The sequence below is a fragment of the Pinus tabuliformis genome, chromosome Q, assembly GCF_031772625.1.
Source record: "Pinus tabuliformis cultivar Carrire ecotype Pingquan chromosome Q, CPIR1, whole genome shotgun sequence".
Classification (NCBI taxonomy): Eukaryota; Viridiplantae; Streptophyta; class Pinopsida; order Pinales; family Pinaceae; genus Pinus; species Pinus tabuliformis.
The window spans coordinates 1,146,436,150-1,146,461,098 of NC_142296.1; the positions used below are offsets into that span (position 1 = coordinate 1,146,436,150).

The following is a 24,949-nucleotide window of genomic DNA, read 5'->3' on the forward strand; positions in this document are numbered from 1 at the left end:
TTGTTTGATAAAGCTTTTACCGCCCTGAGAACAATTTAAAGGTAATTATCACACATCCCCCTATCAAATTGTATCTCTTTCTCTCATCAATCTCACCTTTTCCCTTACGACCCTTCCTACAACACCGTCTAAGAACTATTTCTTGATCATGTAATAAATATCCTTCCTTTCGTTGCCTTCTATCTATTAAATAGAATACTTTATCCAATAAAGCCTTTGCTACACTTGAGTCATTTAAAGATAATTATCGCACATCCCTTCTATCAAATCCTCTCTTTATTCATTACTAACTTTTTCACTGGGAACCCTTACTACCAACACTTTCTAAGAACTATTTACTGACCACATAACAATTGTCCTTTCTTTTGTTACCCTATATCTATTCAATAGAACACTCTATAGGAAGGATAAAGGTTGGCAACCTTGAGAACAATTTTAAGGAACTTACCACATCTCCCCATCAAACCCTCATTCAAGTTGCACCCCCATTTACATCGCTTCCCATTCACATGATTTGCAATAAATCTATATTTTTCATTTTATCATTGCAACTTAAATCTGCACCTCTTCAAAGATCATAAGCACCTTCCCTATCCAATCAAAGTGCCCATGAAGGTGCCATGTTTTGGAAAGTTGTACCTCTTCAAAGTTCAAAATCACTGCTATCACATCAAAATGCTATCACATCAAAATACCTTTCAAAGTGCCCTCTCATATCTTACCTATTATTTTGTTCACGTAAAACTGAACTATTAATTTAAAATCTCTTCAGAAAAAACACTTGTAAATTTTAAGTAATCAATTATTATTTTAAAAAATTCCTTTGAAAATCATTTTTAAAAATTGTAACTCTAAACTTAAATCTAACTTTCAGCCATAATTCCATTTGGTGATGATTAGTTCCACTGCCCAAACCTTTATTAACAAATTGCATTAAAATACATAACCTTTTATTTGCACCTATAAAATTGACTCTTATTTAAGAAACCAATAAATAAAACTCAATAAATATTTTACACAACTATATCCTAATAAATTCCACCCTCTTGAGTTTATTCCCAAACTGGAAATTAAAATTAGAATTCCACACTCGTGAGTTTATTATTTCCAAACTAGAATGGGTTCACTTGGATTAAGGGACAACACAATATATTTGGATTAAGGGACAACACAATATATTTGTTCAATGAATTCTTATATTTAATATTGGCAAATGAATTCTTATTTAATACATGGTTGATGACTGCAGCCAATTTCTAGAAAACTTATAATCAGAACTTCATCCATCTTTACTGTAACATCCGCCCCTATAAATCACAATCTAAATTTTTGGAAATATTAACTGAAATGGAAAGTGGTAGGCCACGTAGCATGTCAAAAATGAGTTGCGTACATGAATTTACTTTCGTAATATATTATATAACGAAAGTAATGAAAGTCATTATAAGAAAGGCATCAAGTTGAGTGGTTCAATAAATCATATTTGATTAAGGATTGGATTTTTGGTTGGAAGTTTTTGTGAAACAATAAAATCGTCTTATGATTAAAAGATACTTGAAAACAAAATTGTAGGATACAGTTTTGTAGATTTTAACTTGCCTTTGTTGGATCAAGTTTAATATTACATTACGTAATATTAAATATATCATATAACAATAAATAATGAAAGTCATTATATGAAAGGCAATGAGTTTGAGTGGTTATTCGATAAATCATATTTATAAGGATTGGCTTGGGTGGGTTTGGTTGGAAGTTTTTGTAAAACAATAAAATCATCTTATACTTAAAATTACAATATAAAATTGTAGGATACATTTTTGAAGATTTTAACTTGGCTTTGTTGGTTTAAGTTCTGACTATAAGTTTTCTAGATATTGGCTGCAGTCATCGACCATGTATTAAATATAAGAATTCATGCGCCAATATTACACTGGACAAATAGATTGTGTTCTGTTAATCCAAGGGAACTCATTTCACTTTGGAAATGAAAAAAGAGATTTAAAAAATAACTCCACTTTCACTCGATATCAAAAGTTATACCTACGAGGATGAACAGGGAAACAGCAAACTCGTGAATACAGAAATGAAAATAGAGAAATTTACAAAATGACCAACTTTCACTTGATATCAGAAGTTGTACGTACGAGGTTGAACAGGGAAACGGTCAACATTTGGCGACCCAAAATCCTAATTTAAAAATTAGTGTTGGCGATAACTGGTTTAAATAAAAAACGACAACCATCTTCACATTACATTTATGCTTTCACTTATTTCACAATTACAGCTCTTGAAACCCAATGCCCTCATTCTCTTTATGAGCATTGCTGCTACTCAGATTTTTTTTATATGTTTAGGTAAAATTACTCTAAATTTCCATATTTCTGCATAAATTAGATATTTCAGATAACATGGATGTAGTTATTATAAAACGCCGACCACATATTAATACCGTTTAATTTTCCCCCGATCGGGTGATGAAGGCGGCGAGACGGGAAGTTAATGAAAGGACAAGGGGAGGCTATGATAAGCCACCTTGCATAAGGAGATCATCGCAGGTGGACAGGATGGCTGGCAGACTGGGCATAATTACAAACAGCAGCAGGGAGGGAATGATCAAAGCCAGAGGTGGTGGAGGTGACGGCGCTCCAGTGATGAGACAAGGGTCAGCTCGCACGAAGGCAAACCGAGGAAGAGTGGGCTATTATGGTGAATGCAGGCAACAGAGGGAGACGACGCAACAGCACAAGAAAGGGAGGCAAGCAAAAGGAAGTGGATACGGGTGGAGTTATAAGGGCAGGTACGCTGTTAATGCCCTCGATGTAAGCGGAGACAAAGGAAAAAAGGTGGCAACCAAAGCAAGAGTTAAAGCAGGGAGAGAGCAGCGGTGGCTTCGACCTCCTGACCTTAGGATAACTCAGGGCAAGATTACAGAGAGTAGAATGAGGAAGACTGTGATGGTCGAGAGTAGGGGAGGAAGACCTTCGGGGACCGAAGGCAATAAGGTGGAACCCCGGGAAGAAAAGAATCAGATCCAGGGGGACATGGAGGAAGCGTATGACTCAGAACGGGACAGTCAAATGCAGACAAGGAGGAGCGGAAGGGGGAAAGGGAGAACTCTGGAGGACATGCAACCAGAAGGGGCTGATTTTAGAGACAAGAAAACCAGAGGCAGAGAAGAGGAAGATTGTATGGGACCACCCTCAAGCGCAATTGGGCAGGGAAGCAGGGTAAAGGAAGGCAACGTAGCCGGAGCAGGCCGTGGAAGGGGTCGTAGAGGAAGAGGGAGACGAAGTCAAGCAGGTAACCAGGAACGAAGCTTTCATCCATCGGCAGGAAGCAAACGCGGCAGGAAGACGATGAAGCGACAGGTTCAGTATGCGGAGAGGGCATACAGTAAAGATACGCATGCGGATATCAGGAAGATAATCCAGCATTTGGAGGAGGAGGCGACCCAGGAGCAATCGGACTCTGAAATGGAAGACTGGGAGTATCTGCTGCCAGACCCAGGAAATACTAGAGGACGTATGTCCCTGTACAAGCAGGCTCTCCATGTGTATTGGGTAATGAAGAGGCTGCTAGCAAAAGCCATGGAACAGGTGGCTATGGAGATGGCAGAATTGGCCCAAGGCATCCCAAATCTGAAGAAAGAGATGAATAATCTCCAGGTAACCCTTCTGATGCAGGATAGCAAGCTTGATGAGATACAGCAACAGTTAAAGAAGATGACTCCTGAAGTCAAGGAGGAAAATTATCAGCCGGATGCAATGGCAGACTGATCTCTTAAGATATGTTAATCATCTCCTTAGTTAGGAAGCTGAAAGCATGATTTCCTTTTGTTATATTTCATAATGCAGATAGGAAACAGTGATAGTCTTTTTGAATGGATAGTTTATTTAGCATGGACAAGTAGACTCAGTAAATTTTGTTTCTGGATGGCAATTAAAAACTTAAGATGGCCAACAGACCCGGTTTCCCTTCGGGGCGGGTTGAGGCCATTGTATGTCTGTACAGGCTTGAACTTGATTTAATATGAATGGTACCACCTTAGCTTACAAAAAAAAATACCATTTAATTTTGAAAGTTCCAGCACTTGGCGACGAAAATCCCTCTCAAATTTGAGTACCAAAAGGCAAATCTCACAGACCTATAATATTCTGCAAAACTATTTGTTGCATTCCTAAACTAAGCAGCAGTGGATATCTTTCATGGCCAAAAAACAATTAGTTCTCCTGCAAAAGTAACCTCTTCATAGTCGTGATGTTCACAGGCAGTCTTCAAATTTAGTTTACTAACAATTTAATTGTTTTCACATTCAATTTATTTCTGCTATTTTTAATGTAACCAGCTAGCTTTCTGGTACATACTACACAAATTGCACTTCACTACAATGCGGTACTAAGTGCACTAACGCTGCTGCAAGATAATCCTAATCCCAATGGGAGTTTTCGAATTGCCCACAGGCCACAAATGATTCACGGAAACATTTGTAACATTAGAAGTAATAACACTTCATAGGCGACTGCAGCAATACCAGTATAGAAAGAAGTGTCATTTACAAGGGCAGTGATATTTGGTTTATACATTACAATATGGAACACCCGACAACCAAACCTTTGTGATCAATTCTCTGCTCTTCATTACCTGCAGGTATACGTCTATGATCAGTCCATTACCACTATTTCTAAATTTTAAACAGATTGCATCATGGAGAACCACTTGACTCTTTCATAACTCATAAATGAACTGTTTCTCATAGCCCGTCAGAAGAGCTAACAAGATTTCAATTTACAAAGAATGCAAGCCCTGATACAAAAGGAAATAATCCTAATTTATTAATCTCACTTCTAATGTTTGGCTTTCATCAAACTCAATTTAGCATATAGATTCCACCCACGAAAAAAAGCACGAGTTTTGATATAGAATCTAGATTCCAAGTGGCAATTTATTTTGACTGTCTAGTAGACATGTAATTTTTTGCATGTCAAGGCTACTGCAAATATAGCAAAAATACACAATTCTGGCATCAGCACACACATCATATTGACACTTCACGAAAAAGTTATAAGCACCATAGATTCAAAGCAGAGTACAATAATAATTCAAGGAACCTGTTTCATGCTCTTACAATTTCAATTTTGACAAAGGAAAATAACAGGTGTACGGGTCATTTGTTAAGCTTTGTTGCTTTAAATTTTGCAAAGCAAGAATGAATACCCCTATGACAAGTGGTAAAGAGACAATAACTTCAACAATGGAAAGATCACATACACCGCATTTGAAGTCATGGGAAGATTATAACACAACGTATTGTCTTTTTATTGCATTGAATCAACCATAATATAGACAAACGACTAGCTATAATAATCAGTTATAGAAATAAATAACAGATCTGCAATAGGTTTGATGTCCATGACATCAATAACTTTGAGATTCATGGAAAAAGTCAGATTACATTAAAACGATGTCCAATTGATCCACAAATTCTTCGTCAACTTCCAAAGCAACTCAAAATGCCCACAGTAACAGTAACGAAGCACTTTCTAGAAGAAGGTACCTTCTGTAGGTTGTGGCAGTTTCCGGTTTTGTGGAGATGCCATTTCTTTCTTTAACTGCTTCAAAATATCTTCCATTGTATATTCACGCCGCCAATTTGCTAGCATTGAAAACAGCCTCGGTTCTACCTGCAGTGTTTATATTTTAAAGGTGAGCGCAAGGAAATTTGACAAGCAGAAACAACTACGAACAAAATTGGACCATTAAAATATTCCCAACTGAAATTCCTAGTGAAAGACATACTCTTTTGAAAATCTTGCTGAAAGACAGCATGTATTGGATAAGTACGAGAGTGTTTGACTTTAATATTTCATGTCTAAGAATACGCAAAAAAAATAATTCCAATATATAAACCAATAATAGAAATAACACGACCTCCTTACATTTATTTAAACCTTCATTGATAGGCAGAAGTCAAACCAGGAAAAGTGCTTGCAGTTCAAAAAAGTCAAATAGTATTTGCAACTAACGAAACAAAAAAAAAGTACAAAACCACGAAACCTATTCCAGTTTCTTAAATTTGGAGCCAATTCTTACCACGCCAGTTTCCTGATTCACACATGTCATGTTTATCCGAGAATGAAACCTAGCAGTTGGAGGCCTTTCAGGATAGTCCTTATCACAAAACAATTTCACTTGATAGATTCGGCCTTCGTGCACAGACTGAAATAAAGTCAACACTGTGAGGAAATGCATCCCATCTTTCACAGTTATCTATAATTAATAAATGTCAAGCATATAACAATGAAAATTAATTAATATAAAAGTGATCTCCTTGCAATGAATAGGAAAAAGGAAATATATCGTACATTATGAGGCCCAATAATAGTCCCAGTCCAGGAGCGCATGTATATGTCATCTCCATCATCCATCCCATAACTGACGGTTCCATCACCTATACCTTTCTCTCCCCTCTCAAGTTCTTCCAGAAGTCTAAAGTTTCGAGGGACTGGGCAACATCAAACAAATTGCATTATTGATTCCATGAAAATGCCTAACAGAAAGCTCATAAATTCATTATTTTGAGAACATCCAATTTAGTATTTTCTTGGCAACCGACTGTAAGTAGAGTATTCATCGTGTTCTAATGCAATTCCTATTTGATATGCAGCATACTATTCTAAGATAAAATTATACTGCTGTCACAGGATAGGTGAGTAATAAAACTCCCGTTAAACAGAACATTGGAATTCAAACTGCCCACATCAATGAAGATTTGCCTTCATATTAACAGATTAGACTCTCCCTCTGTAAGTGGATTGCTACTGAAGCAGGTAAATTGAGTCACGACTCAACCATATTGGTGCAATCAACTCTGAGTAGAGTCCAGTCTTTTTGTTCATTGTCAACTAATTAGAAAAACAATAATTTTATTAATAACTTATGAGCATAAACAAGTAAACATTTTTTCTATTTTCATGACCAACTCATTATCGGTAAATCTTTGTTATCATTTTTATTGTCTTGTGGTAAAGCGCCTCTCGGTGCAATTATGGCCCAGCAAACACAAAAACAAAAAAAAAAATGAAGGGTTGAAATTAAGGCAAATGTTAAGAATTAAATTCCTGGGAAATTATTTTCCACTAACATATATACCAGCCTCTGGAAATAAGGGTAGCAACAGCCACAGGGTAGAAGTTTTGGGTATCACATCAGTAGAGGTTGTTCTGCTTGCAAACTTCTGTTTCATGCCCAATAGAATGCCCTAAAAGATATTAACTGATTTATTTTACCTCGTACAAACGGACTAAAGAACTGCATGTATACCAGTCATCTCTCTGGTAGAGGTCACCAAACTTTAACTTGTACAATGCAAACTTTGAGGAGCTGAATTAAAATTGCAGAATACAGGGGTCCTTTCACAGACACAATTTTGAATTCCATACTATGCAAAACATCAAACACAAGTAGTTCAACTGGTCTACATATCCTGGAGAGGTATGTATTTCCCAGCAAACAGAAGAGGACTAACATGTATGCATCATTAAAATACCAATAAGAACACATATGGAAACAGAAAATTGCAGGAAAACAATAATTAAGGGATCTGATAAAGTTAAACCTGTTTCAAATGGATAGCCTCAACAAAGACAGTGTACTAAAATTGTAGGCTATGATATTGTGCAGGGCAGAACAAAATTGCTAAAGAGTAAACCCAGCGTTACATGAGAACATTCTTATGGTGTGTACTTGCCATGCCAGAGTTAGACCAACAAAGTACAAGGTGGGAAACGGAATGACCTCGTGTTGCACTAAAGTCAACTAAAATCACACATCTACAACAGACTAACTTAAAAAAGAACGCAAACCAAAGCATTAAATTGGACAAGCGATAGTAAAGATAAAAGCCAGAGCTTGTAAAATTCAACTGACACCCAAGAATGGTGTGTCCAGAGAGGGCTCCTTATACCGATATCACTATGAAGATTAGTTGCTATTTAAATATTTTTATACATGAATACATTTAATGAAGAGTTTGAACCTCTTGTGGTCATAACCAGTGTTGGAAGTAAATCAGCCGGGGTGCAAAATCATTGACTTAGAAATAACTCGATAATAGATTGGCCAATTCAGCAAAACAGTGGCACAATAAAAAAATATACAGATTTATACTTTTTAAAAGCAAATTGAAATATGAACTTAAAACAACCTCAGATAAGCACATTGCCACACAAATATGCAAAGGTACATAAACTATATGTATAAGATGCCCAATGACGTCCAGTGTATATCATACATTAATTTTAATTTTTCGGTAGATATTGGGCCAAAATTGAATAGTCCAAACAAAACCACATGAAATGATTCAAATTTAACTCTTCAAGCCCTCTGCACTTCCACAAGCATAGGACATTAATTGTCGGTAGATATTGGGCCAAAATTGAAGAGTCCAAACAAAACCACATGAAATGATTCAAATTTAACTCTTCATGCCCTCTTCACTTCCACAAGCATAGGTACTAGGTCCTCCTCCTCTAGCAGTGGAACTGGATGGCCCTCAGCTGAAATTGAACATCTAGTGGGGTCACTGGGCCTGGCCAGCCTGCAATGGCTCATCTGTCACATGCTCTACTCATCCCAAATACTATTGCTGAAATCTATTGCGATAAATAAACCCACGAACACCAAACCAAAAATGATCTAGATTATACTGAACATGCAATGAAAGATAGCAATAACACAAAAGAAATGGAGAGGTACAATGAAAACCAATTTCTATTAATGAAACAATCATGACAAACACTGATGACTGTACAGCTACAATGGCCAAAATGGTGGTAGCTATCTCTAAAAAGAAATGTGTCTACTACACTCGTTCACAAAAAAGGCCATAACAAGAGGCTAAAACTACATTTTATAATTATACCAATAAATCCTAAGATGCAAGAACCCTAATCCTAACACAAAGTGAAGGTGAGGCTGAGGAGTGGTTGGTAGAGGTAATGTGTACATTTATCCCATTGACTAGTAAGTGTCCCCTAGCTGTGGGGAAGCACTCCCCCGCCACCCCCCCCCCTCCACCCTCCGCCCCTTCTCCAAGCTAATGCTCACACCCTCGAAGCTTGCTTTAGAGGGGAGTGCTCCTGGTACCATCCCTGTTACAACTAGACCAAAGGAGAAGAAACTAGAAAATGCTCGTGGCAAGAGGGTTAAGAAAGCTTAGTAGATTATAAAATTCTCTCCTTTTCACTTTAGAATCTAGATTCTAGAACTTATAATTATTTTCCTTCATTAAAGCCTATTTTGTAAACATTATATCACAGTTGAAGTTTGAACTGCTGACTACATATTATAACTCTTTGGTGGAGTGCTCCTGGTACAATCCTTGTTGCTACTAGACCAAAGGAGAAGAAACTAGAAAATGCTCGTGGCAAGAGGCTTAAGAAAGCCTAGTAGATTATAAAATTCTCTCTTTTTCACTTTAGAATCTAGATTCTAGAACTTATAATTATTTTCCTTTATTAAAGCCTATTTTGTAAACATTATATCACAGTTGAAGTTTGAACTGCTGACTACATATTATAACCCTTTGGTCATGATTTTTTATTCTTTTCATGGTTAATATTGTTTGTTAGAGATTTTTAACACAAGCATTAAAACTTGATACAAGGCTAATGTTATGGTTGATCATTGGATAACTGCCAGATGACTGATGTTATTTTTATACTAAATGGTTCATGCTTTAATGATTATTATTGGTCTACTACAAAAATCTACATTTTCATATTTTCTGCAACTAATTCACCATTCTGCATGCATCAAAATATACTAAAATATATCTTATATAAAAAAGACAATCTTGAAACACTTCACTCCCAGAGCCTTTTGGAAATTGGAAATTTGCAATCCTGCTCCAAATAGCTATGTGTAAGATGTTGAGCTGTCCAAAAAATGGAAGCCTTGTCATAACCATAACTTTTCACTTGTTGGGGCAGCAGGTGCGAGGAGGGGGGCAGGGGGGTTTCCTTTACCAAAAGGAAAACAAGAAACATCATATGCCTCATTAAATGGAGATACTTCAAATAATCAGACCCAGATTTGGCTCTCTGGATGAGTCTAGATTCTGAAGAACCAAGGCATCAAAAAGATGACAATGGTTGGAGATTCAATCATAGTCATTCATTATATGGTCTTTAAAACTCTCCCTAAAAACCCCCGTCTTAATAGACTGCTATGTTGCACTCAAATTGTTAAAAGGACTTGAAGTCAAATTTCTTCATGCCCTGGGAGGACTCAAATTTCAATCAACCAATAGATGTAATGGCCAATAAGGCCTGCTCCTTCACTTTTGGTCAAATTTGGAAAAGTGGGTGGGACAATGCCCCAAGATTTTTACCCACTCTTCTTATTAAATGATCACAATAAAAATGCTGACAAGTGGCAATTCAATTACGACAAGGATTTGCATAGGACATAAGGGTGGCTTGTTGTGTCATTAATTCATTCTGACAAGAGGCACTCTTTATTATCCCTGGTAAAATGTCCAGATGGGATGGCGCAAAGCGTGTAGGATTTTTCTTCACCTTTTGATGGACATCTGGAAGTTTCAATTCTGGTTTAGTAGGAGAGATCAGAGACTTACAATTCTGCTCTTTTCTTTTCCAGTTGGAAGGTCTGGTTCTAGTTGGAAGGTTGGATTTGGAACATTTTTAGTGGGGATTCCTAGGAGGAAGCTGTGAGAACCTGAAAGCTTGACTTTAGGAGCAGGGAAAACAGGACTTGGTTGCAATTTGGATTTCGACCTCAAGCTTCAAGCTCAGGCACTCTATTTGTTAATTCTATGCTTTTCTTCACCTTTTGATGGACATCTGGAAGTTTCAATTCTGGTTTAGTAGAAGAGATCAGAGACTTACAATTCTGCTGTTTTCTTTTCCAGTTGGAAGGTTTGATTAGGAACATTTTTAGTGGGGATTCCTTGGAGGAAGCTGTGAGAACCTGAAAGCTTGACTTTAGGAGCAAGGAAAACAGGACTTGGTTGCAAATTGGATTTTGACCTCAAGCTTCAAGCACAGGCACTCTATTTGTTAATTCTATGCCTTCTTGTTCACAAGATAAAAGAAATTCCTAGGGAACTTTAGGCATATTCCCTTGTGGAGTTTTTCAGAGAGGGATGTTTTCTTAGACAATACAACCCAGCCTAGGACTACTCTCCTTGGGCTCCTCCTTCAGGGGTTTACTAAGTCTGAATAGTTGCTTCCATGAGATCTTGTATAGGTATACTTGTTTTTCACATTCTAATATGATAGAAGAATTCTGGGCTAATACTCAAATTATATACTTTGGATCAAGCGAAAAGGAAAATCACCAAGACCACATTTTTCATTCAATTAGAGATGTTGTGGGTGCCTTTGTGACAACAGTCAAGAAATTCTAGCACAAGCAAAATGGGGAGGATGGAGACATGGAGAAGGGATTGGGAGCACCATTATGAAAAAGAACTAAAACCAACAAGAAAACAAATGCTTAGGATGAATGCCCAGCTGGACAAGCATAAAAAGAAAATAATCCTTGTGGAAGTAGGGGAAGAGAGCATTAGGTAGAAACTGCAAGATCAAGAAGACTTAATACAAGAATTGCAGGAGAGAGTTCGACATTTGGAGCTGGAGCAACATCCAGAGTTTGCAGATCTGAGGTCCCTTGTGCCTCACCAGCAATCTTCATTGGTTCCTTTGGACAAGAGGAAGCAACAGCAAAGGACGAAGACTCTGTGGAACAACATTCTGAGCATTTCAGGAGAACAGACCCATCCATGGTGTCATCAGTTGTAGGAAGAAAAAGGACTGCCCACTTTGGGCATGATAACAAAAATGCTTAATATTATGATGTATTTCAAGTTTGTGATTTTGCTAGGCCAGTTTGTAAGGCTTATACTGGCCAGACAGTTAATAGTAGCAAATTAGCAATAGAGTACTGATAATAGGGCAGCTAGGGAACAATTACCAACATCTTCTGGGCATTCTGGAAGAATTTGGACTGTGTCAACTCTATTTTGTTTGTATTAAAAGGCTGGATGGTATGGTTGCAGCTCCGTCTTTTAAGTCTTATTTAATAGAAATAGTAACCATTTCTGCTGTAAATAAATCAGTGAATTGCTTGTTGCTCCATTTTAGTTCTTTAGCTCGTTGGCGGAGAAAACGAAAAACAAAAACAAAAAAATTGCACACAAGTCAGATGCTAAACCTCAAAAAATGCATGGGAAGGCCTTGAAAAATATGCCAAAAGTTCATGTCCCAAAAACTGCCAATCAGAACTGCCCACTTTGGGCATGGTAAAAGAAATGCTTCATATTATGATGTATTTCAAGTCTGTAATTTTGCCAGGCCAGTTTGTAAGGCTTTATACAAGCCAGAAAGTTCATAGGAGCAACAGAGTATTGATGATAGGACAGCTAGGGAGCAATTTTGAATTACCAACATCTTCTGAACATTCTGGAAGTATTTGGACTGTGTCATCTCTTTTGTTTGTATTAAAAGGCTGGATGGTATGGTTGCAACCCCCTCTCTTTTATTTAATACTAGTAGCCATTTGTTCATGTTTTGGGTCTAATTTAGTGCATTGCGAAGGGAATTTGCAAGACAAAGTTTATCTGTTCAAAAAGGGAAAACCTTGCCAGAATCAGAACTTTTCACTCCTTGCTATAGTTTTGGGTCTAATTTAGTGCATTGGATATAGAATTTGCAAATTGATTCAAATGCTGTAGCACTGAGCATCAGAACCTTGAGAAATTACAAATATCAAGACCAATTCTGAGATGGCCCTAGATGGCAACCTAGATCAAAAACTCAAGCTCCTGTTGCATAAATATGCAAAATAAACAACAAAAAGATACCTAGGATATGCAAAAGATCAGATAGAAATTGTTGCCCAATCTGAAAACAATTTTTGTCACAGATTAAACACCATGTAAGCGCTCTCCCTGCGGGGGAAAACCATGTAAGCGCTCTCCCTGCGGGGGAAAACCATGTAAGCGCTCTCCCTGCGGGGGAAAACCATGTAAGCACTCTCCCTGGGGGAAAAAACCATGTAAGCGCTCTAACATCACATTGGAAGTATGTTCTGACAATCAAAAGTGCAATTAACATGCCAATGTGATAGTCACAAAAAATAGTTTTAGTCTAGGTCATGTGGTCTCCTACACCAACTCCATGCTATGTTGTGTTGGTGGTATAACCAAAAACTGTACTCCATACACTTTTTCCTATGGAATATTCTGCCACATGCAATCTCTAATCCCCAACCTCCATTATATTCTCATCAGTGCACTTTTTACACTTTATCCTCCTTTTTCTATAGAAAATCGCCAGACCATATTAAAGTCTCTAACCACAACCTATTAGAACCCTTCTATATTAGTTTGCTATCTAACACCACATTTCTCTCTGTTTGGAGAATCATTACCATTTTATATTTACATTATATCACAAATTTAACTTCCTAAATGCCACCCACATAACCTTATTATAAGGGCTCTCACCTAAGCTCAAAATATTTTTCTTATAAGAAGGCTAGTCAAAATAGTTTTTGGCTTCAATTAAAAGGTAATTGTGTCCATGGGTCATGACCCTTCATGCTCATAGCATAGCCAAATCAAGTTTCACCTTTATTACTCCTGGTTTGGTAAACAAGAAAAATCAATTTCATCAATTGTAAATAATTTCTTCGTAAAGGTGGTATTTCTGTCAAGACTCTTTAAAGGCTCTCACATTCTGACTTACAGCTCTTATGCTAAACTACTGGGAACGATTTAATGACAATATTTATAGGGGATTGAGTTTGACGGCTTCATAACTTAAAAAGTTCAAACCCTGATATTTTCATTTCCATCAATAAGGACAACTTTTCATATATGTTAGATATTATATGTCTTTCCAAATATTAAGAAATAAAAAATTTTAATATCCAACATACAAAAGAGTATTACGTGGGGTTTTTCTCCAATTGCAAAATTCAAATTCTTCGTAGAATGGCATATCTACGTCCCATTGGCATACACATTGCCCTCACAATCTTACCCACAAATTTCAATGACTTCTCTAGGGACAAAAACTACCTTAAACACATGAATCTATAATAGAAAATTCCATATTGTAATGTTTAGCAGCCTTCCGTCTATATGAAAAAAAAGAGGAGTTTGAGGTTATTGGACTAATTACTTTAAATTTCAATTCATCAACGTCATTCTCCTCCATTGCCGTATCCATTTGTTTAACAGCTACTTTGTGCTAGTTTCATCTTTGTAGATTAAAATAAATATTCATCGGAAAAACATCACTATTTTGCTTCATAACATTTTATAGTTCACATCATTTCATTCTTCAAGGAAATTTTACAAGAAACAATCTTCCAATACCTATTCCAACTACAAGTTTTATCTTTTCAATCAATCATCGCAGGTTTTAAATATACATTCAACAAGAGAAAATATGAACACTGCATGTGCAAATGGTACAATAATACTCTATCAATGTCCATCTCCAATTTCCTCCGTCAAACTTTGTGCTTTCATTATTTTCATCACCTTATCAATAGCAAAGTAGCAAAATCAACTGCTTCCACTCCATCACTACGCTACTTTTTCTCCATTACAAGTTCCATAAACACAACCCTTCACTCATAAATGCTCTTCCCAGTCACCATCAAAATATGGTAATATTGATATGATCGCACCATATCAGATTTCCTTCCCATGGCCAAGGAAGATATACAATGTTCCACCAAGAATCCAGGACGGGGAGACGCACAAGGGGTACATGTGGGAGTAGGGGATGGGGGGACGTCGGGGTATATAATGTTTTTTCCTTTTATATATATATATATATATATATATATATATATTTCAAATTCATATACAGTAATGAAAGCATAAATACAATGATACATAATTGAATTAAATAATGAAATATAGTGATCCATACTCAACATCCTTACTAATACATACATGATTCATCCATAGACCACGAGATTCAATAATAAAATACTCTGATCCATATTCATCATTCATTATTCACCATTCTAGAAACTATATTGGTTTAAAAATTAAATTCATCATTCATCATTCTAGATTCTAAATTGATTTAAATTTAAAATTCATCATTCTATAATCTAATTACTAAGCAAAATAGACTATAATAGATACTGAAGTCTGAAGATTGGAATAGTAAATTGATATAACTAAAACTCAAAAACAATGGATTGATGAGTCTAAAAGTCACTCTAAAGTACACAGAGGGCTTGGTGCTCTTGATTAAATAGTAAATACTAATTCCATACCCTTGTACATGACAAAATGCAATGGAAACATTGCAATCCATCGAATCATGAATTCCTGGAAAACTGTTAAGTCTGCTGGATTTTGAGTGAAATCTAAAATTTTACTTTCTCCATATGAAATCCAATGAGGTCAGAACCACTCTCAAACATCTTGAGTCATTTCATGGTAATGTTAAAAATTTAGTTAAAAGGATGAAAATGAAAGATAAAGGAGAATGTCACTTTTACTTTAAGAATTTAACATTACCATGAATTGCATAGCATTAGTAGGGCAATATGGTCAAACACTAGGTTTCCCCTATCATAAATCATTATTTACAAGCAAATTTAAGGAGGGGTGTATAGCCCATTTTGAGGGGGGACACCCAAGCATCCCCCTTTTGGGGAGTCGCGTCCCCCACACTGGGAAACGTCCCCCCCATGCGTCTCCCCGCATCTCCCCAAAAGGAGGACGTTGAATTGCATAGCATTAGTAGGGCAATATGGTCAAATACTAGGTTTCCCCTGTCATAATTCATTATTTACAAGCAAATTTAAGGAGGGGTGCATAGCCCATTTTGAGGGGGGACGCCCAGGCATCCCCCTTTTGGGGAGTCGCGTCCCCCTCACTGAGGAAACATCCCCACATGTGTCTTCCCACGTCTCCCCAAAAGGGGGATGTGGGGAAATGTTTCCCCAGACATCCCCCTGTCCCAGGTGCAAGGGGTGCGTGCACCTGACACTGGGGGACGTGTCCCCGTGGAACACTGAAAATATAGACTTGAAATTTCTTCAAAAAGAATAACAGCTAAATAAACTCTAAGCCTTCAAAAAAGGGGGTTATCAGAGCCTTTTCCAAACTTTAGTTGAAATAGATTGCTTACTTTTATGTTTTGCAATTGTGTATTGAAAATTCTAAAAATGATGAATTCCGTATAATACAAGTTGAATCCTAATAGCAGGATATTGTAGCAAAGGAATAAATTATGTAAATCTACAAATTTGTTCACACTGGAAATTTCCATATAACTAATATTTTGCTAAAACAAAAATTTGCAAAGTATATTTTGAAGTAAAGATAGTTTCATAAAATCTAAGAAAAAGAAAAACTAACTATTTGAATTCATGTTGACCATTAAAATGTTGTGAAAATATTCATGAAACTTGTAGTAAGTTATTCTTGTAAACCATTAAAAAAGCATTGATGTGTTTAGAGTCTAGACCAAAAAAACTAGTTCAGATTGATTTCTCAACCTTAACTATGAACCGTAGCAAAGGAAAAGAATCAAGAATCCACTGTCACCCACCTAAACTGTGACTCGGAACTAAAATTGGATTTGCAGTGGGCTGAATATAGCCCTCATACCACATTGATACCATCTTTAGAAGTGGGCACAGAATGTTTACAAATTAGGGACTCTTAAGCATAACAATTCCATGGCTAACTTGGGATGGCAACAGAGACGTAGATGCTAATATATTATATTATGACTTATATGCCCTTTTAGGAGTAAATCCGACTCAAAAGGATGTTTGAAAGCTGGCTAGTGGCTATCAGTCGTTTATAAAGTTTCTGGATAATTTCATCGAGAGGATTCAGAAGGCAAATGCCAATTGTTCCAACAAATGTCTCGATAAACTTCACCCAGTCAGTTCATGAAAAACCCCCCGACCATTTTGGAAAACTCATACCCTAAGATTCTTATGGAAATTCCCAAAATTTTATACTTTTAAGTGCACAAAAAACCTTTCAAGTACTAATGGATGCATGCAGCAGTGTTATCAGAACCGGACTGGTCCTTAACTGATGAAACCCAAAAATGTGAACCAGACCAAAATCAGAGAAAAACCATTTCAATAAAATGGTCAACCAAAACATACATAAAATATCCAAATTTTCAAAAAATAAAGACATATTCATGTGCATCCATAGGAATCCAAAACATTTATGCACAAATATGCAAAGTTTCTCATCTATATAGCAGGTAAAAGCACATATAACCAAAATATGCACTGAGTGCAATACATCTTTGAACCAAAATACATCAACAAAGCAGCTCTAAATGGTTTATAAGCATAGTACTAAAGAGTAACTACAGTGACATAGTCTAGACTCCTAGAGTCTAGACTCTACAATCTGATCAAATGGCACTAGTGTCTGGCCATGGTTGCATTGATTGTTGAACTCCTCTGTCATAACCCTAGTGAAAATGTACCCTTAAATTAAGCTGTGTGGAGAGATTAGTGTTCTTGATTAACTTAAGCCAGTTTCATTCTCCCATTAATGATAGAATCAAGTAAAAATGTTGCAATCATACAAATCCTGAAATACTGAAAAATGTTAAGTCGGATGAATTTTGAATGGGATCTAAAATTCTACTTTCTCCATATGAATTCCTATGAGGTTGGAAACTTGGAACCACTTTCAAACAACCTGAAACAATTAATGATAATGTTAAAAGAATTAAGTAAAAGGATATAAAAGGGAAAACAAGGAGAGGAGAATATCAACTTCTACGACAAGAATTTAATGTTACATTTAATTACTAGGGTTAGGTTTTGTGGGGCCCTAGGGCTAGATATTTTGCTTTCCTTAAATTTTTTTATTAAAAAAAGATTGATGGCCTCTAGCCGTACCTTATGGCACCGTACAGAACTGGCCAGTTCAATATCAAGTAGGACTAGCCAGTTCCACCAGTTCCAATAACACTGGTATGCAGCATTTTGAGCTTTTAAACAAAGAAGGCCAATCCTATACTCAATTGGCATTTTGGAGCAATTCCTTTATTGCTAGTGCAACTTAAAAACGATAACCTTCGGACGAAAGCATGATCATTTTTTTTGCACTTCAAGAAAAACGCATGAGCAAAATTTTAGACGTCAGCTGTATAAAATATTCTTGATTGTCAGGGATTTTAATGACCCACTTTAGCAACTAAAAAGTTGTGTTGACAGAAAGGCTTCACCTCTGCTATCATATATGCATGTCAAAGATGATCTCTGCTTCCAGCCTCTATTCCAATGCTCATGAAGATGACACTGTACTTACTACTTCCTCAATGCAGCATAGGCATCACAAGGTGCCGAAGGAATCATTGGTTAATTGATGAGATTGACGCATTCTAAGGTGACCAACGGGGCTCCAATCTCACTGTGGCCTCCCATCACCCAAAGAGCATGAGCTCTAGAGGGAGGAGGCCTGGTAAAAGCCCTGGGCAATTTTGGCAAAATAGCTATCAAACCTAGCAACTCAGCTTAAGGAAGTCTGCTCTTTGCAGGGCAGCATTTAAGGCATGTTTCTTGAAGAATTTTCAGAAAAAACTAATTAAAAAAATGCTCAGACAAGAACCAGTGGGGGCAGACCACACCCTGTGTGGCCACTCTATCTAGTTTTCAATTGCAAAAGCCTAACAATGAACAATGTCTGGTAGGGATACATTTCTACACTCACGAGATGAAAGAAAACATAGGAAAATGTGCCTGGTTTCAATCGCAACCTAATTTATTCGCAAAATACTAAGATCGCCTTCGCCGACTGGAGCATTCCAGAGTATTAAGTCGTCTGGATTCAATTCTCGCTGTAGGCTGCCCCACCCAAATGGCATGTCAGAAAGGACGTTGCCGTGTGCAAGTCCCTGGGCATCTCGAACCTGCTAAAGGAAGTCAATGCTATGTGGTGCAGCCCCCCGAACCAAATCCATTTTTTTAACTTTACATTAGAAACACACAAAAAAAAGATCCTAAGGTTCGATCTACAGTCTACAGCATACACTTGACAGACAGCAAACGTGTCAACCCCAACATGCCAGTGGATAATTCCAACCTATGTGCACTTGATGACTATGTTTATTTCAAGATTTCAGCCATGCCTGCTAGATTTATGTAAATTTACATAGTCATGAAGGATGAAGCCTCTCCTCTGGAAATCATAATCGTATATGGAAATTTAGTCATAAACACTGTCATAAACATTGAAATTACAATACACTGTCCAGTCAAGCCAGTAAAGACCAGGTTTTTCATACCCCACCAAGATTCAAATACCTATAGACACATTATACCCCTTTCTGCGGGCGGTCTTTCATGGGATTGGTTCAGGTGCAAGTCCCTGACGTTTTTGGCAAAACAGTTACCGCATCTGCGGCGAAGTGTTCTCTTAAGTGTTATAAGCCAAGCAGATTAAATGTAATACTTCCATAAATGAGTAAGGGCAGACTTGTCGCATAAACGGAGAAAACTAAAAAATGCACAGATTCGACCATGGCTCTGAAATGCTAAAACTAATGGCGTCAATTACAGAAGAAATTTTAAAAATTGTCATCACGCTCTAATCTTTGAATTCATGAAATACAGGCATGAGGTACTTACCAATGACGCTCGATCCTCCTCCTGAGCCCATGGTCATCGCTGGTAAAAGAAATTTATCACCAACCCAACACAATAGACTTTTTATTATGTTGAACCCACTGCAACCAACCGAAAACACAAACCCAAAAAAAAAACAGGAAAAAGGAAAAAAAAATCCGATCTGGCACAACTCTAAAGGCCACCCACCTCCAATGTGTCACAGCAAACTGAAACAGAAAGGAAAAACTATAAAAGCGCCGATTCAACAGACCGCTAAATGGAAACCCCACAGAGAAAAGTAATGCAGAGAACACGCGAAGAATGCAAGTGTACAAACTAATAAAATAAATCTGATGGGAGAGGGCTTTAGATTGTTTTGAAGAATAATTTCAAGCCCGCATGATCGGTTTCTTTAATATTTTTTTAAATTTTATTTATTAGATGGTTGATATCATCGTTGTGTTTATTTGTTTTAATCAATTAATTTATTTTAATTTATTTAAGATTAGAAAAGACTTTTTAATCTTATTTTTTAATTAATTTATTTATTGAAGATAACAAACTTGTGAATGGGGGCATTCACAATGTTAAAGTGGAAGTGGGGTTCATGAGAATAATCTTCATGTCTATTTTTTTTTGGTTTCTCCTCCTTGCTTTTAAGGAAAGCTTTTGCTACCTTTGTTAAAGAAGATAGTGAAATATGTGTTTGAGTATTATTGATGGCATTGTGATGTCATACTCTATAAAAACATTACATGACATTGGTTGTAGATTAATATTGGTTGAGAAGTGTAAGGAATTTATACATACTCTGTGAAGTAAGGTTTTGTTTTTGTGTGGATGGAAAAATTTGAATAATGGTTGTGATATAAGTTGATATAGATTAGGACTATGTATTAATTTATTTATTTTTATGTGAATAATCAAGAGTATATATATAAAAGTTTGGTAGGTATTGTTTTAGAATTAGAAATAATTGATATAAGTTGATATATATTAGGATTATGTATTGGATTTTTTTTTATATATATATAATTTTAGATTTATCCATTATTGAGAGGAATTAGTTTTTTTTAATATGCAATTTTTTTTTAGGGTAAAATATGAGGAAAAGTTTACACTTACAGAACTTTTATTCTTCTCTATGCTTGGTAGATCTAGAATTAAGATGGATCTATGCTTATTCTATTAAAACCCTCATAATATATATAGCTACATAAATATGTGAATGAGATTTTTCTTTGATATCATAAACCTTACAAAAAGAATTTATTATAAATATTAAGCCTTTATATGGTTATCAAGTAAATTTAAACATAAAGTTCTCAAATATCATAGTTACAATTATGATTCATCATTATTTAAATTTCTTAAGCTCCAGAATTAAGATGGATCTATGTTGGTTCTTAATAATATTATTTATATCTATAAAAAAAAAAAAATTATATTTCTATCAAACAAGCAATTAGGAATATTGAGGCCTTCACGGACTTTATTTGGCAAGCTATCCCAAATAAAATAAAGGAAACAATTGCTTCTATTCCTTGGTCCTCCAAATATTGGGAATGCAATCAACTTGAAAAATTAAATCTAACCAAAATGGGTCTATTGCCCTATTCCTTATGGCAGACTCCCTCTATCCCCAATTTCTTCCCTTCCAACCCTTCCTTCTAGTCCCTCCCTCTGAAGGACTTCATCAAACTTAAATTCAATGGAGCCTCGAAAGGAAATCCAAGCCAAACCAATTATAGTGGAGTCTTTTGTAATGCTCATGGGTAAATTCTACATGCTTGTCCAAGTGCCATATGCCTCAACAACGATAATGTTGTTGAAATCTAGGCACTACAGTAGGGTCTCTATTCACAAAAAAATTCACAAGCTCATTGTTGAAGGAGATTCCAATATCATTATCAATATCTTCCACAAAATCCAATGTGGATCAGATCCTTCCAAAGTATTTAAGAGTTGGAGGTTGGAAGCTTGATTAGGTAATGCTACAAAACTCCTAACAAAAATCACAACTCCTATCCTCTCCCATGTCTACAAAGAAGGCAACAAACTAGATGACAAGCTAGACAATTTTGGTCTCAACATAACAAATTATCCCCTTGACTTGGATTGGAGTGAGGACATTTCAGAATCCATTTGAGCTCAATATCAAGATCTAGCTAAAAAGGACCTTATCCACCAAGGAGGGTGCCCAGGAGTGGGTGTTTCCACCCCTCCCCCACCTTGATATGATGTGAACTCACATGAAAGGGGGGTGTGTCACTTCATCGATAGTGGCACAAAGTCAGCATAAGGTTAAACATCATTTGAATATTACATGTCGCCCAGGGAGATACAAGGGGACTCGACTGGAGAATTCTATCATATTAGTAGAGCTGGAGGGAAAAAATTAATAGTATAGACCACAAGCTGACCATTCTAGCCAGAAGATCAAATAACATCTCCTTCTTCTTGGATGAGGGTAGTGACCAACCAGCGCGGATGCTTGAAGATTTTGCCCAGTACTTGTTATGACTCACTAGTTTTTTGGTTGCAACACTAATAGTTTTTTTTGTCTTTTCATGTTAATGCATGTCAAGGTATGGCATAGCCAACTTGTTTTTATAAGTTTATATTTACAAGATGCTCTAGTTATATGAGGTCTTAGCAACCTTAAGACTCTGAACTTATGTTACTAGTTTGGTTTCCCTTTAGGCATACCAATATCAAAAAAAAAATGGTCTATGTAATCCTCATTTGATGTAATGCAAAGTGCCTAACTTTAAAAAAAAAAAAAAAAAAAATCACATTTCTATAAATAAAAATATTTTTATTTTTTATTTTATTAAAATCCTAACAATACATATAATTACATATATATGTGTTGGCCCTTTTTTTTTACATGCTTTATAATTTTTTAATGTGATTATCATTGATTTAACAAAGAGAGAAGAGTTAGAAAAAAATAAATATATTATGAGTATTAAGTTATAAATGCATATTGTTTAAATTTAAATATATAAGTTTGAAATATAATGGTTATATCCTCGAATTGGGTGATACGAGACATGCATGAAGAAATGGAAGGGGACAACTTGTTGCATTCGCAAGGTGAATTAGTTGGTGATGTGGAGAATGCACCCCCCCCCCCCCACCACTAACCACTAATACGTAGATAGTGAAAGGATATCCACCACAAACCCATTCACTCTCGAAGGAACTAGAGGGCAGTGGACTCAATTAATGCAGGATTAATGTAACAAGAAAAATGGAGGTGGCCATTGATGTTTGTGATCACATCAATGACTCTTGTAGAATTATGGTGTACCAAGGAAGATTAGATGTGATTTTATCATCGCCTCAATTAGAACACATGTGGAATTTGCCAAAGGAGAGCTTCCTCTGGAACTTTATGTAGATTAGGGAGTCCCCCTTCATGTTGTTTATACTTATCTGAAGGAAGGATCAGGACCTCCTAGCCTAACTCCTCCTTCCTACAACCATTTGAAGCTGACTAGTTTTGAAGGAGATTTTTGGATAAGTTGGAATCACGTCAACTCAGATGAGACAAGTGAAGTACCTCTAAGTATCCTCCTCATAATAGCGACAAGACTTTATACATAGGAACTCTTAGCCATTGAGAGAAAGAATGTGTATCTCTTTGGTCTAGTTAACAAATATTTCTTGGCCATAAGATTGCTTTGTGAATTAAGAGAGCGAAATGCTTGGGACATTCTAGAAGGAGTTAACTACACAGGGCTCTAGGCCACATGCCTCACTAGTGAGCTTACTCCAAGAGGGGCATTAGTGGTCGGGTAGACTACAACAGTACTCAAGCTTGTTCCATAGCTCACTCCTTGTAATGACCCCAACCCTCCCACTAGGCGATGCCACTCACACAAATATCAAGACATAACCAAATACATATGCATTATTTAACCAAACATAAATTTATGTGCACAATGATACATTAATAACAAAAAACAAATAGTAGTACATTGAAATATGTGCTAGGAAAATTCATGAAACACACACATAATGGGGTTTTTCCACTTATTTGATAAATTCTCTGATTGAATGTGGACCTCAGATGTTCCTCTCAGTCATAGACCATGTTGCTCAAGTTTGCTCAACAGTTGGTCACCCCTAAGCTATGGCCATGACTCCACTTAGTGTCGGCTTCTCGAGCTAAGTATATGCCTCATACCAAATGTAAATGGGCCAAGGTACCAAACCCAACAACCACCAACCAACAAGCTCACATTCCCCATCAGCTTGCACATATGTGGTGCACACCCTTCTTTACACTTGCAATCCCTTAGGTTGTGTCACCACCTCCAGTGCGACTTACTCAGCTATAAAAGAATGTCTAGAGTCTTGTGGCTTGAGGATTTCCTATCGCCCCCATGGGTCTAAAAGTACCCTCCAGACCCTCACAAGGCCAAGGTACCAAACATGACAACCTCTAACCAACATGTTCACATCCCCCATTAACCACACCGAAATGCACACCCTTCTCTGCACTTGCAGTCCCTCGAGCTTTGTAGGCTATTTCTAAGGTATCGGTCAGGGATGTTCAGAGTATTGCGGCTCCATGACTTCCTGTTGCCCTCATGATTCTCTAGATACCCTCCAATCCCCCATCTAGGGACTCATCTCCTTCACTTATTAATTGTCCATTGAATAGGGGAAGCCACCCTTTTATTGACATAATGCCCCTTATAATGATAAATTATAATATTATAATATAATTTCAAATTACAATGCCTATTTCCTATCATGGAGTCTCAAGCCCCCCATACTCTTTCATCCTTCAATCTGTAGCAAAATGGAAAGTGAGCTAATTGTCATGTCAACTAGGCCCACTAGCCTGATCATCACACATGAACTATGGCCTTAAACTCATAAGTGTGTTAGCCCATCAGAAAAATCATGATACATACATACACAACCATGCAAGCCTCAATGGAACTTGACTCACTAGCCTAATAATATTGGTCATTTGACCCAATACATAGGCACACCAGCCTTAAACATATTTGAAATGTGTCCCACTCACTTAACATATCTATACATGCAAAGGCATGCAAGCCTTAATGGGACTCTGGCTCACTGACCTATTCAACATTTTGACTCACCAACTTATGTGTCACGTGTACATGCATATTACCATTCAGGAATCTAGGTTAGGGGTGTTACATTCCCCTCCCCCTTATTTATGCATTGTCCTCAGTGCATTGACATACATGTATAATCAAAATTTATCAATAGTTGTAGGTACTATTGTTTTCTTAGCACCCTCTAACTCCCA

General features: G+C 36.7%; 1 protein-coding gene across 2 annotated transcripts; it reads right to left on the reverse strand.

Annotated features, from left to right (window-relative positions):
- Positions 1-4,249: 4,249 nt before the first annotated feature.
- Positions 4,250-20,009, reverse strand: LOC149223637 (ubiquitin-conjugating enzyme E2 variant 1D-like). 2 transcript variants are annotated; one of them, XM_089385898.1, is made up of 6 exons: positions 19,858-20,009; positions 19,672-19,710; positions 6,363-6,502; positions 6,091-6,216; positions 5,555-5,681; positions 4,250-4,641 (listed from the first exon to the last, which is right to left on the reverse strand). In XM_089385898.1, exons 2-6 carry the CDS (start codon positions 19,706-19,708, stop codon positions 4,583-4,585), a joined length of 489 nt encoding a protein of 162 aa, XP_089242024.1. In that variant the 5' UTR covers positions 19,709-19,710; positions 19,858-20,009; the 3' UTR covers positions 4,250-4,582. The 2 variants fall into 2 exon arrangements, with proteins under 2 accessions (XP_089242024.1, XP_089242023.1); XM_089385897.1 differs by having other exon boundaries at positions 19,672-19,986.
- Between the last annotated feature and the right edge of the window lie 4,940 nt (positions 20,010-24,949).